The 14,970-nt window shown below is 43.1% G+C and overlaps 2 protein-coding genes across 3 annotated transcripts in view; one reads left to right on the top strand and one right to left on the bottom strand.

Moving 5' to 3' along the window:
• CAPN15 (calpain 15) overlaps nucleotides 1-6,836 on the bottom strand; it is a 39,157-nt gene extending 32,321 nt beyond the window's left edge. The window contains exon 1 of the mRNA XM_085856186.1: nucleotides 6,087-6,836. Coding sequence (XP_085712312.1) covers nucleotides 6,087-6,226 — 140 coding nt within the window. The 5' untranslated portion in view covers nucleotides 6,227-6,836. The remainder of the gene's footprint in view (nucleotides 1-6,086) is intronic.
• A 336-nt stretch (nucleotides 6,837-7,172) lies between these two features.
• On the top strand, nucleotides 7,173-14,527 carry LOC147012280 (uncharacterized). Of its 2 annotated transcripts, none has more exons than XM_085856187.1 (2): nucleotides 7,173-7,436; nucleotides 10,311-14,527. In XM_085856187.1, exon 2 carries the CDS (start codon nucleotides 12,758-12,760, stop codon nucleotides 13,709-13,711), a length of 954 nt encoding a protein of 317 aa, XP_085712313.1. In that variant the 5' UTR covers nucleotides 7,173-7,436; nucleotides 10,311-12,757; the 3' UTR covers nucleotides 13,712-14,527. The 2 variants fall into 2 exon arrangements, with proteins under 2 accessions (XP_085712313.1, XP_085712314.1); XM_085856188.1 differs by lacking the exon at nucleotides 7,173-7,436 and adding an exon at nucleotides 7,446-10,036.
• The last annotated feature ends 443 nt before the right edge of the window (nucleotides 14,528-14,970 follow it).

The raw sequence follows: 14,970 nt of genomic DNA on the forward strand, positions 1-14,970 counted from the left end.
TATATATATATATATATATATATATATATATATATATATATATATATATATATATATATATATATATATATATATATATATATATATATATATATATATATATATATATATATATATATATATATATATATATATATATATATATATATATATATATATATATATATATATATATATATATATATATATATATATATATATATATATATATATATATATATATATATATATATATATATATATATATATATATATATATATATATATATATATATATATATATATATATATATATATATATATATATATATATATATATATATATATATATATATATATATATATATATATATATATATATATATATATATATATATATATATATATATATATATATATATATATATATATATATATATATATATATATATATATATATATATATATATATATATATATATATATATATATATATATATATATATATATATATATATATATATATATATATATATATATATATATATATATATATATATATATATATATATATATATATATATATATATATATATATATATATATATATATATATATATATATATATATATATATATATTCACACATATATACAGTGTCCAAAAAGTCTGGATCCATAGGCATTTTTCCTAATATACAATTTGATATTTTTATTTTTCTTTCAGATCCAAGATGGCTTCGAAACTAACAATAGAGGATCGAATTGAACTCATTCTCATGTTCGCAAGACAGGATTCTTCACATAGAGGAGTTGCTGCCAAATTCAATAGAAAGCATTCTGATAAGCACCCAATAACACATGCCACTGTTAAAGTGTTTTAACGTTTTCGGTTCAGAAATGTTCAACATTCTTGTCTTCAGCATGTAAACAAGTGTCGCAAAGTCCAAGGCCCTCAATTTGAGCATTTACTGCAATAAAACTTTTAATAAATTTTTACCAATTGATCCAGACTTTTGGGACACCCTGTGTGTGAGGATATTGTTACGGCTGTGGAAATTCGCATTACACCATGAAGGGCCCGTAGGTGAGATATCTCTAAGTACATATGTAGTTCGCCCCAAATCCGTTGTCAGGAGGGAATTTATGTGATTCATTCGGGCTGCGATCCTTTGAGATAGCCGTTTTTCTTTTTCTATTGTTATTTTAAACGACAAACCTCCCCCGCAAACAACAACCGCCACCAACTACGCCACAACGCCAACCACGCTACAATTGCCCTCACAACAACCACCACCATCTTCGCCACTACCCCCGCTGATGAACGCAAACCTCCACGCAAACAACTGCCACCAACTACGCCACAACGCCAACCGCGCTACAATTACCCTCACAACCACCACCATCTTCGCCACTACCCCCGCTGACGAACGCCATCCTCCACGGTCCACACGACGACGGTTTCCGCGTTGGAAACCGTCGAGAACGCAAGGAGGGAAAGAAGAAGGCACAACGATGGCGGATGGATTTTTCCCGCCTGTTTTTCCCGTCTGACTTCCCCGCGCTTTGGAGTGGCGGATGAGCGATGCAGGTCAAAGGTGAGAAAAGGTGGGGGCCTCTTTTTGGGGGAATAATGCTCTGGCTCCAAGCCAAAAACTGACTCCCTCGGCCCCCAGACGGAGCGGGGTGGAGGGAAATCGTGAGGAACGCCCCCTTCGAGAAGCTTCTCCAAGAAGCTCGAGGGGAGGCGGAGCCGAAAACGGGGGCGGAGTGAAGGGCGGAGCCCGGGCTATTAAAGTCGGACACGGGCGGAGCGCTTGAGGTGCTCTTGCTCTCTTCGTCCTCTTCCGCTCTTCTAGCTCGCTCTTCTCTTCGTGGTGGCCGCTGGCCTGGTCTTCTGTGGGGCGGTACTGAGACCCCGCTGGTGGGACGGAGCATCTGCCATTCCACACACCGCGACCTCGATCAACGACGTTTCCCCCCCCCCCTTCTATCCACGCTGGGATAGCGCCGGAAACCCCGTCCGTGGCATTGAGTGGCCAACACGTGACGGCGCGAGGCACGACGGAGAGGACTCGCCTACCACGCCAGGGCAAGGAGTCACGGCCAGGCACGACCATGCCGACGGACGTGGGAGAGGGACTCTACGGCCCCAAAGGGAAATCACCATTTTCTTTTCGGGTTTTTGTTTGGATGTGTGTTGGCGCCGTCTGTAAAGTAGAACTGTGTAAGTGTTGCCATGTGTACGCGTTAGTCGGTTGTATATCTTTTGCTTATTATGTGCATTGTGATTATTGTGACTGTAAATACGTGCCTTAAGTGCTGGTCTGTGTGAATTAATCGTGCTTGTGTGAACTGTTTTCCCGTTTCGCTTCGTCTCCTTCCTTTGAATTGACCCTCCATTCTGCTTCACGTAAAGGGTTCGTAGTGGGCCAAACCTGTTGTTTAGAGGGAATTTATGTGATTCATTCGGGCTGCGACGCTTTGAGATAGCCGTTTTTCTGTTCTATATTTATTATGAACCGCCATAACCATCAAACCACCACCAAAGACCCTCCACCACCCTCACCTCTCTCCTTCTACGGCCATTCCCGCACCACCTGTGAACACTGAGCGTCGGGCTGTCTTGGGCTCGTTCAAGAGATACGCACTGAGCCGCGAGTGCAAATAGCGGCCTTTCCGAGGAGAATTCGGATCAGGAATGCTACACGCCCACTTCTGATCCGTCCAATCAGCAAGCGCGGAGAGGCTTGGCCCCGCCTCCAGGTGCGTCCGTGTGAAATTGAGATATGCAAATTCTAGGATCAGGGGAGGTTCACGCCCATTTTTCCTCCATCCAATGGGCGAGCGTGGCTCCGCCCCCGAGCCCATCCTGATCCGGAAATTTGCATATTTGTTCTCCTGCCAGCCTATAAAACGCCGAGTACAAGGTGAATCGTGGCAGAGAGTTTTGGCAGAGAGAGAGAGAGAGAGAGTTTTGGAAAGAGAGTCATCGGGCAGAGTGTGGCAGAGAGTGGAGTCGGGTTGCGAAGGCATCGAGTGTGGTTCTGCAGTCGGCTGAAGAGAGTTGGGGGAAGAGGCCAAGGAGCTCGGGTCCGAGGCGAGAAGGACTGCGGTCGGCGACGAGGTCGCGGTGGGAGATCACTCGTCGCGGGACCTAAGCCAGCCAGCCATTCTCCCTCCCCCAGAGCATCAACAATTCCCCCTTTTCCCCCGTGCTGAGATAGTGCAACAAAGGGGGCCCCGTTCCCACCCCACTCCACACGTCGTGCCAACGAAACCCGCGAAGGAGCACGGAGTCAGGGCACAATCACGCGGCCACGTCTGCGGCTCGTCCGCTAACGCGTCACGAGAACGCGGGTAGGACCCACCCGGTCTCGCGGACCTGGCCGCTCCTTCAGGTCCCGCGCACATATTGGCCTACAGGCCCGTCTGCCCCCTTGTCTATGAGGGTGGCTTCTTTCCTTTGCTTTTGAGTAAATGTGTGTTGGCGCCGTGTCTTGTAAAGTAGAACTGTGTAAGTGTTGCCGTGTGTACGCGTATTCGGTTGTAACTCTGCGTCGTTGTTTCTTTTGTTTTACTGAGAGAAGTGCATTTTGACTGTTTGGCTGTATATGTGTGCTCTCCGTGTGTCGCGTAATAAATGTGCATTGTGTGAACTGTTTTCCCGTTTCGCTTCGTCTTTTCTTTAATTGAATCTCCATCTTACTTCACGTAAAGGGTTGGTCGTGGGCTAAATACGCCCGATAATTAATCGGAACCGTCGAGGTTGACGATAACACCGCTCGGTTATCCCGATAGTACGGAACGGGTCGCTTAAAGTGGCCCGTGTCCGAAGTCCACCTGCGGCGAGGTGCGATCGCCCGGTCGACCATCCGCGCAGGTACTTAGGTCGATCGAATTTGGCGAGCGACCCTATCCTGCGCGGGTGGGCAATTGGCACGGTCGTGGTGGGGTTAAACCCCCACCCGTGACTAGTTCCCGGCGTTAGTCCGAGAGGGTCACGACGGAATTGTCCGTCCGGTGGGCGACGTGCCGCGATTCGAGTTACGTGGCCACTCGCACGCCGGCGGGCGCGAATTCGCAACAATATATATATATATATATATATATATATATATATATATATATATATATATATATATATATATATATATATATATATATATATATATATATATATATATATATATATATATATTATGTGTCATGTTTTTTTTGTGGAGTTGTCCGAGAGCGTCCTGATGTGGAATATGATACACCAAAATGATCTTCATGATCTCCCGAGGTGATTGACCAGTTAACTAAAAATAATCCGGAAGAATTCCCATGTTTAAAACGCACGACATGTTAAGGTGTATCGAGCAGCTCAATAGGTCCTTCCACGGCATGGCATTCTATTTACAAAACAAATAACAAAAATAATGATAACATTGTAACAATGCATATATAAATTTCTACTAATAATATAAAGAATAATAATAGTAGTATCTTTTGGTAATAATAATAATGAACATGTAATCTTCACACTGTGCTCATCGCAGCTTGGTGAAAGGGAAGCTGATTCAGCAGTACAGCATGCAGGAACGCCTAAATGGCCTTGAAGACCAGTGAAAATTTGGTCCAACGGATCAACCAGTGTGTTCAAAAGGGCCAGCGTGTTGGGAAGGGCCAGCGTGTTGGGAAGGGCCAGCGTGTTGGGAAGGGCCAGCGTGTTGGGAAGGGCCAGCGTGTTGGGAAGGGCCAGCGTGTTGGGAAGGGCCAGCGTGTTGGGAAGGGCCAGCGTGTTGGGAAGGGCCAGCGTGTTGGGAAGGGCCAGCGTGTTGGGAAGGGCCAGCGTGTTGGGAAGGGCCAGCGTGTTGGGAAGGGCCAGCGTGTTGGAAAGGGCCAGCGTGTTGGAAAGGGCCAGCGTGTTGGAAAGGGCCAGCGTGTTGGAAAGGGCCAGCGTGTTGGAAAGGGCCAGCGTGTTGGAAAGGGCCAGCGTGTTGGAAAGGGCCAGCGTGTTGGAAAGGGCCAGCGTGTTGGAAAGGGCCAGCGTGTTGGAAAGGGCCAGCGTGTTGGAAAGGGCCAGCGTGTTGGAAAGGGCCAGCGTGTTGGAAAGGGCCAGCGTGTTGGAAAGGGCCAGCGTGTTGGAAAGGGCCAGCGTGTTGGAAAGGGCCAGCGTGTTGGAAAGGGCCAGCGTGTTGGAAAGGGCCAGCGTGTTGGAAAGGGCCAGCGTGTTGGAAAGGGCCAGCGTGTTGGAAAGGGCCAGCGTGTTGGAAAGGGCCAGCGTGTTGGAAAGGGCCAGCGTGTTGGAAAGGGCCAGCGTGTTGGAAAGGGCCAGCGTGTTGGAAAGGGCCAGCGTGTTGGAAAGGACCAGCGTGTTGGAAAGGACCAGCGTGTTGGAAAGGACCAGCGTGTTGGAAAGGACCAGCGTGTTTGAAAGGACCAGCGTGTTTGAAAGGACCAGCGTGTTTGAAAGGACCAGCGTGTTTGAAAGGACCAGCGTGTTTGAAAGGACCAGCGTGTTTAAAAGGACCAGCGTGTTTAAAAGGACCAGTGTGTTTGTGTTTAAAAGGACCAGCATGTTTAAAAGGACCAGTGTGTTTGTGTTTAAAAGGACCAGTGTGTTTAAAAGGACCAGTGTGTTTGTGTTTAAAAGGACCAGCGTGTTTAAAAGGCCCAGTGTGTTTAAAAGGACCAGTGTGTTTGTGTTTAAAAGGACCAGCGTGTTTAAAAGGACCAGTGTGTTTGTGTTTAAAAGGACCAGTGTGTTTGTGTTTAAAAGGACCAGTGTGTTTAAAAGGACCAGTGCGTTTGTGTTTAAAAGGACCAGTGTGTTTGTGTTTAAAAGGACCAGTGTGTTTAAAAGGACCAGTGCGTTTGTGTTTAAAAGGACCAGTGCGTTTGTGTTTAAAAGGACCAGTGTGCTCGATCGATATTGGTGAATCCAATGGTTCTTGACCAACAGTCCTTGATGTTCGCACAGAACTAGTTAACAAGTGAAGTTGTGAACAACCTTGATGAGCAGACCAGGATAACTACAGGACACACTACGTACCAGCACGTTATCTGACGTGACGTGTGATTATGTTGAAGAAAAGAGAATGGAAACTCGATCCGTTTTTACCTCCGACGTGCTCGCTCCGTGCCCCGACGTGCTCGCTCCGTGCCCCGACGTCTCCTGCACGCTTCGCTCGTGAACGGTGACGTCACGACCTCGTGACTCGGGCCCGCACCCGAGGGAGCCGAGGCGGACTCGGTGCTCATGGCCGAGTAACCGCGTCGTTCCGTTGGCGCCGCTCCGCCAAGTTGGCCTCGCACGTCCTCCTCCTCTTCCTCCTCCTCCTCCTCGACCGTATCACGTCCTTCTCGTCCGGTCCCTGGTCCTCCTCTCCACTCCCCTCCATCGGCGGCGGCCACAGCTCCCGGCGCAGCCAGGTCTCCCGAGCCTTCGAATGGCTCTCGTCCCGACCAGTGAGATCCGTGAGGCGAAACCAGTGAGATCCGTGAGGCGAAACCAGTGAGATCCGTGAGGCGAAACCAGTGAGATCCGTGAGGCGAAACCAGTGAGATCCGTGAGGCGAAACCAGTGAGATCCGTGAGGCGAAACGTGTAAACAAGCTCCGTGTTCGTGCTCTCCTAATCCGGTCCGTCCGCTCGTCAAACAAACCAAAGGTATCAGAAACACTTCCTCAAGTCATTCTGTGACGTATTCCTCCCCCGTCGACGACGCAACCAACCTTGGATCAAAAATACAGCTGTTTCGGCGCCTGCTGAGTTTGTCCGATTTATAATGTTTGTATTTACACCAAGCACACGGATGAAAGACGTTGAAAGAATTACCGTGCGGGAACCCACCTCGCGGACGTGTGACCATACACCGCCCAAAACGATCGACGACGTCGCCCAATAAAATAAAAACACCGGAGGTGTTTAAAAATTTTCATCACTATTTATTTACTTAGTATAATAATTAATCAGTATAATAATTACTATTTATTTGGACGCTGTTGAATAACTTCCGTTGCACTGTATACCTGGCAAGAGGGATCTTTTGTCGCGTCAGATTGGCTTGAATACAGCATTAAGAAAGAACGTAAATTGTTTTCTGAATCAAAAGCACGTTCTTTTAAATTTACGATTGTCTCCACATTTCTTCTTTGTATGCCTCCTCCTCCTTCTCCAAATTGTGTACTCTTCTTCTTCCTCCGATTGATACCTTCAAGTAACATGCTGGGTGGTGTCAAACGGTCAGTGGGTTGTTTGTTGAACTTTTTTTTTTACCGAGTCCAATCGCATCACTTCTTTCGTTTCTCTTATTGAATTTAAATTCTAACAAAGAAGAGGTACAAAAATCAAACCACATATGGAGCAATTTAAAAAAAAAGCGTACCACGTGACGAACACGTTCCTGTCAGCGTTGGTGATTTCGAGCAACTGTCCCCGCTCCAGTCCTTCATTTTTCACAAAGCTTTTGGTTCGTATCTTTTCCTCCCAATAAATATGAATACCAGATATATTTTGTCTTCGAAAACGTAATTATTAGCTTCATTTAAATGTCGCAATTCAACATCTGAATTGTTGAGTCAAGGCCGAATCGTTTTTGGTTTAAACAATAAATGAAACTGAAACCAAAAGAGTAGAGCGCATAGTACCTCGCCACGTAAATGCCTGATCCACGAGAACGGCCAATACATTTTTGTAATATCATTAAATATCATCGTTTTGTGGTCCTTTCTCTCAATGGTGAAGAATCACTTTGAGAATTAAATAATTATTATCGTATCCAGATCCGGATTCCGATGTTCACCAAAATCGAATCAATTCGTCGTGATCACACACCCAACCTGTCCACCAAGTTTCATCCGAATCCGTCCACAACTTTTTGAGATGTGCTATATAATATGGAATAGGCAAAGCCGAGAAGCAAACGTATAATTCTCACATTCGCTTCTTAAATATATCAAATTAAAGTCTTTTTGCGATGAAAAAAAAAAATTACCTTAACATTACCTTCACAACAACAACGACACCGCCTAGAACAGGATCTCATCTGAAAAAAAATATATTACCTCAACATTACCTGCACGACAACTACACCGCCTAGAACAGGATCTCATCTGAAAAAAATAAATATTACCTCAACATTACCTACACAACGCCAACTACACCGCCGAGAACAGGATCTCATCGAAAAAAAATAAATATTACCTCAACATTACCTTCACAACGACAACTACACCACCTAGAACAGGATCTCCTCTGAAAAAAAAAATGTTAAGTGCATACGTTAAGTAATATGAAGTAACACCACCGAGAACAGGATCTCATCTCAAAAAATAAATATTTCCCCAACATTACCTTCACACCAACAACACCACCTAGAACAGGATCTCATCTAAAAAAATAATATTACCCCAACATTACCTTAACAACAACTACACCGCCGAGAACAGGATCTCATTTAAAAAAATAAATATTACCCCAACATTACCTTCACAATGACAACTACACCGCCAAGAACAGGATCTCATCTAAAAAAAATAATATTACCCTAACATTACCTTAACAACGACAACTACACCACCGAGAACAGGGACCCATCTAAAAAAATTAATATTACCTCAACATTAAACCTCAACATTACCTTCACAACAACAACTACACCGCCTAGAACAGGATCTCATCTGAAAAAATAAATACTACCTTAACATTACCTTCACAATGACAACTACACCGCCGAGAACAGGATCTCCTCTGAAAAAAATATATTACCCCAACATTACCTTCACCACAACTACACCGCCTAGAACAGGATCTCATCTGAAAAAATAAATACTACCTCAACATTACCTTCACAACGACAACTACACCGCCAAGAACAGGATCTCTGAAAAAAATATATTACCCTAACATTACCTTCACAACAACAACTACACCACCTCAAACAGGATCTCATCTGAAAAAATAAATACTACCTCAACATTACCTTCACAACAACAACTACACCGCCTCAAACAGGATCTCATCTGAAAAAATAAATACGAGAAGCGAACGTAGAATTCTTCTTACATTCGCTTCTGACTTTACCTATAACTTGTTCACAACTGTATACACAATTTGCGGTTACTTCGGGATCAGCGATCAAATAACGTAAATCACGATTAAAAATTATTTTTTGATGATGTGGGAGATATCTTTATTAAAATCAGTGGAGGAAATATACACCATGTCTGATATGATTTGGGTCTTTCATGTCTCCGATGATGCCTTTATCTTCCGGCATGCATCATTCCCCATGACAAAAACCAGAAACAAAAGAAAAAAATCAGAAGAAAAAAAAAAAAGGAAGCAAAAGGTTCATAGACAATGACACGGATTCCAAATTGGCAGGGTATTGTGTTGTTGTTGTTTCCTATTCTCTCATGTGCATACGTTAAGTAATATTCACAAGATAGAAATAAAACCCAATCGTGTTTATACACCGCACAGCGTTTAAAAAAAACCGGAAGCAAAAGGGTCATAGCCAACGACACGGATTCCAAATTGCCAGGGGTATTGTGTTGTTGTTGTTTCCTATTCTCTCATGTGCACGCGTTAAGTATGAAGCTCACTGCGTTCGCTATTAGTAGCCTTATCAATGGTGAAGAATCACTGAAAAAAAATTATCCGATCCAGATTGGGATCTTCATCAAAATTGAATCAATTCTTCCTTAACGTACACCCAACATGTCCACCAAGTTTCGTCTGAATCCGTCCACAACTTTTTGAGATATCGTGCTGTATATCGTTTTTGGCCCTTTCAATGATGAAGAATCGCTTTTAAAAATCCTAGTTGTCGGATCCGCATCCGGATCTTCACCAAAATCTCACCAGTTCGTGCTCGTCGCACACCCAACCTGTCCACAAAATTTCATCCAGATCTTCAACAAAATCTAACCAGTTGGTGCTCGTCACACACCCAACCTGTCCACACAATTTCATCTGGATCCATCCACAACTTTGAGTTGTGCGCACACACACAGACAAACAAACAGACGGGTGAAAACATAACCTCCTTCACCTTCGGTGGCAGAGGTAACAATCTTTGAATATAATTGCTATTTTTAATGGCTTGAGAGAGGGAATAAGATTTTGGTGCTGTGGCCTGTGATGAACATAGCAGATCCCGAACCCTGAGGGTTTGTAAACGCTTTCTGAGGCCTTGCTAATTCCCACGCGTGAACAGACTAGTTAAATACATCTGAAGGTAAAGAGATGCACCTTAAATCTATTCATTTAATCTGTATAAGTACTATATAACGCAGTTTTACTGAGTGATTTGTATTAATATTCGACTATTTCTTTTCAGGAACGAGTTCCTGGATCTTGTACGACAATTAACTATGCCTCGAACCCAGGGAGCACACGAACTTTCCGATTTTCAAAGAGGACGAATTGTTGGCCAATCAGAAGGTGGAGTCAGCCAGCGTCAGATAGCTCAGAACCTTGGCATTCCGCTTTCTACGGTCAATCGGGTGATTGTGAAATTCACCAGCGAAGGCAAGGAATCCACAGCTTCCCGTTCTGGTCGACCTGGGCCCTCAGAAAGGTGTCTTCAAGCTGTCCAGCAGTTCATTGAGAAAACTCCCCGTTGCAAAGCAGCAGATGTTGCAGAGGAGGTCCAAGTTAGCTCAAGAACTGCCATGCGGTACCTTCATCAACTGGGCTACAATGGGAGAGCAGCTCAAAGAAAACCTCTTCTTCGACCATCCAGCATTCAAAGGAGAAAGAAGTGGGTTGACGAGATGGCCAACAGACCCTTGGAGATTTAGCAAACTGTCATTTTTTCAGATGAGTCCCAATTTGCTCAATTTTCTAACAGTTGACGCGTATGGGTCTGGAGACTTCCCAGTCACTGGTTTTTCAGTGATGGTGTGGGGAGCAATCTGGAGGGCTGGTCGGTCAGAGCTTGTGGAGTGTGTTGGCAACATCAACTCCATGACACACATTTCTATCCTTGAGGATAGACGTCTCCCTGTCTTCTCCACTGGTCAGATTGTCAAAAACAACAATCTGTTCATGGAAGATGGAGCTCCATGCCACACTGCAAAAATGACCAAAGAATGGCAGGACAGAAATGGGATCAAGTGACTTCCATGGCCAAGTCAGTCTCCTGACATGAATCCCATTGAACATTGTGGAAGTGAAAAATGAATCCCATCCTGTAAAATGTGCATAATTGTCTTAACAATTTATGGCCATATATGGTGATGATAAAGCTCAGTGAATCAGAGGAGTGTCACCAGGCCTTGGTGTTCTGTATTTATTATGCCTTCAAAAGCTTTTAAATACTTGAAGTATAGAATCTGTTGTAAAGCATTGTCATGAACAAAAGTCGTTTTCTAAATGGAGTTGTTCACGAAGGATCATGGGTAAATTTCTAAATCTGTTTGCTCAAGTAAGCCTTTGTGGTCTTGTGATTTGATAGCTGTACTTCCTCTTTCATATTAAGTAAAACCTCATGTGTTGTTGTTACTTTGTTTCCTGTGCCCATGGCTTATGCCTGCAGCTGTTGGTTCATCATAAACTATGTTTAACTGTGTAAAGGATGCATTACAGGGTGAACTTATTTGACCCGACATCTGCTGACAGAGGCCTTGAGTGCTCCTTCCCCTTTTCCCTTCCTCGCAAGCCTCGAGTTGTTTCTTTCTTTGCAAATTGCCCTGGTCAGATGTTGATTCGTCAGTGTTAGATATCCTCAGCATGACCCATCCCCAACAAGGAATTTTGTATATAAACTGGCCTTCTGGCACTGAAAGCTCAGAAAGGGCTCCAAGACTGGCTTGAGGCTTTACCTTTCTCTGTGCACGTGGCCAATAAACTGATTCAACTGAAGGCGGTGTCAGAGTTTTCCACGACAACACCTCTGGACCTTATTGGATTGAGCTGTGCGGAAAAATTCAAGGAAACCAACATCATGGGCATAATTGCTAAACCTTTTGCGTGAAGCCTGGGCAGAAATCCCACAAGAGAAAATTTCGGAACTCGGTTCTATGCCTGAAAGAGTAAAAGCGTTGAAATCTGCAAATGGCAAGTCAACAAAATACTTGTGTATTATATGTACTAAAATGGATCAAATGTTCAACAAATAAATTCTTTTCAAATAATGGTGTCTATTTACTTCTGTCATGTCTCTGATGATATTACTGTCTTCCAGACTGATCACCCGGTGAACAATAGTCTCATTCGCGAATATGCATCTGAGAAGTAAGGATCCACTAGTGTGGCTGGTCGGAGACCGTGCTCCAGAGCTATGTGGACGTAAATTGCCATCGAAACGTGAAGTCCTTCAAGTATTTTTCTATTTTCATCTGACGGAGAAGAAAACAGTCCAGTAAAGTGCAAAATTAGTGACTGAGCAATTGATAAAATTCTGGGACAGAGCAAGAATTCCATATAGACAGACTTATCATGTGATAAAGAAAATCAAGGACTTATTTGCTGACTGGCAGAAACCATAAAAACAAGAACAATAAAACTAAAAGGTCACAAACTCACATAGACAAGGAAAACAAGTTCTCTGAAGACCTGGATTTTTTGATGGACATAGCACACCAAAATGCTTTAGATATGATTATCATAGAAGAGGATAAATTGTTTCTGATTGCTCAAAGGGAGGACAGGAGACGAGGATACATGAGTGAAGATACAGATTTAGCAGAGAAAGAAAAACGACGAAAAATGTTTGATACACAAATACAAAATTGAGGGAAAAAATAACTTAAAAGATGTGCCGAAAAGAGTGTCGCAGATCTTATGGACTCAACAAGCATTGGAACTAAGGAAGATGACATAGATATCTGGAAATCACCTCACCCAGGGACATCCACATCCACGTCCAAAAGGGCTCGAAAATCGGTTCTAACACAAAACCTGGTGGCTTCACTTGATCGGGCTAAAGTCAGTGATCGCAAAGCTACATTTATCTTGGCTTCAGCGGCACAAAGTCTGGGCCACGACCTAAACGACTTCGCTATCAATAGGTCAACAATCAGAAAACAGCGAAAAGTACATAGACAGAAGATTGCTGAATCATTGAAGGCGGAATTCAAACCCACAGTGCCACTAATGGTGCACTATGACGGCAAGTTACTTCCAGATTTAACCGGGAAAGACCTGGTGGATCGTCTACCGATTATTGTGTCAGGAGCCGACGTCCAGCAGTTACTAGGAGTACCAAAACTTCCAGGTGGAACTGGTGAATTGATGGCTAATGCCATCCACACTACACTGGAACAATGGGGATTGGAAGGCCGAGTAAAATGTCAATGCTTTGACACCACCAGTAGTAACAATGGTCACATGAACGGTGCATGTGTTCTATTAGAACAGAAATTGGGACATCAAATATTGCATTTTGCCTGTCGTCAACATGTGCACAAAATTGTCCTGGATGCAGTCACAGTTACTTGCCTTGGTCCTTCAACAGGACCTGACATCGCCTTGTTCAAGAGATTTCAAGGCCAGTGGCAATTCATCAACCAGGAGAAATTTGAAATTTTGACTGTAGATGAGAATGAGCAAGAATTTGTGAGTGTTGATGATACGATATTATTTGCAAAAGAGCAATTGAAAAAATACCAGCCCCGTGATGATTATAAAGAACTATTGGAACTCTCAATAATCGCACTCGGTGGCATCCCGGAGAGAGGAATTCGATTCAGGCTTCCTGGGGCCTTGCACCGGGCCCGCTGGATGGACGGGAGATGAGGATACATGTTTGATACACAAACCTTATCTGGATGGCGAAAGCCATATATGGAACCAAAATCGTTCTCTACAGAAAACAATTCAAACTAACTAAACAAGAGGAAAAAGGAATGTGGAATTTAACTGTGTTTGTGATTGGGATTTACATTAAACATTGGTTTACTGCTCCTAGTGCCGTCAGAGCTCCCGCAAACGACCTGGAATTTTTGAAGAAACTGGAATCATATAAAATCGTGAATGAGGAAATTTCGAGAATAGCTGTGAAGAAGTTCTCCGGATATTTATGGTACCTGAGTGAGGAACTAATTCCACTAGCTCTATTTGATGATAAGGTTTCTGCTGAAACCAAGGCAAGAATTAGCGCTGCGAGAACCCAGGAAGATGGAGCAGAAGTGGACCATTATCCTAGCAAACGAACTACTGTACGAGTTCACGATATTCCAGGAAGAGAACTGTGGGATTTCCCAACTCAAAATTCCCAACGTTTTTTCGTGTTCCGAGAATTGCCGATGGCTTTTTTGAATGATGACCCAGTCACATGGCATCAGAGCGAAAGTTACAATGCAGCACTGGCTATTGTCTCAAAACTCAAAGCAGTGAACGACAATGCAGAACGTGGAGTAGCTCCAATGACGGAATACAATGAAATACTCACTTCAAACGAGGACCAAAAACAAGAATTGCTCCAGGTTTTTTCAGAGCATAGAAGGAAAATACCGACCTGCAAGAAAGAACTTTTGCACGAATAGTGAAATTGTTCAATGCATTATTATGCAAGTATTCAGTGATTTGAAAATTGATGAAATAAATGCCTGATGATTGTAAATTCATGACCTGTATTACTTTTTATCCAGAAGTTATTCAATTCAGTAGATTTTCTTTTTCTTATTTTGGGTTATTGGAATTTTTTTTAATTCTGAAATTTCAATGTCCGGTAGCGACCCCCTAAACATAGTTCGATTTGGCTGAAACTTCATCAGTGGTGTTTTCTCATCAAAAGGAGAAGAAATGGGGGAGGGGGGGGTGAGACTTGCAACTTTCAAATTTTTTTTTAAATAGAAACCGACCGAATACATACACACACACATATATATATATATATATATATATATATATATATATATATATATATATATATATATATATATATATATATATATATATATATATTGTGACGTCCACGGGACTTGAACAGTCCCGCCAACGTAGAATGAGGCGAAACGATGGAGGCGGTTTATTTGTTTATAACCCAAACATGG

The sequence above is a fragment of the Eptatretus burgeri genome, chromosome 15 (genome assembly GCF_056783735.1).
Source record: "Eptatretus burgeri isolate ZD-2024b chromosome 15, Ebu_testis_v1, whole genome shotgun sequence".
Taxonomy (NCBI): domain Eukaryota; kingdom Metazoa; phylum Chordata; class Myxini; order Myxiniformes; family Myxinidae; genus Eptatretus; species Eptatretus burgeri.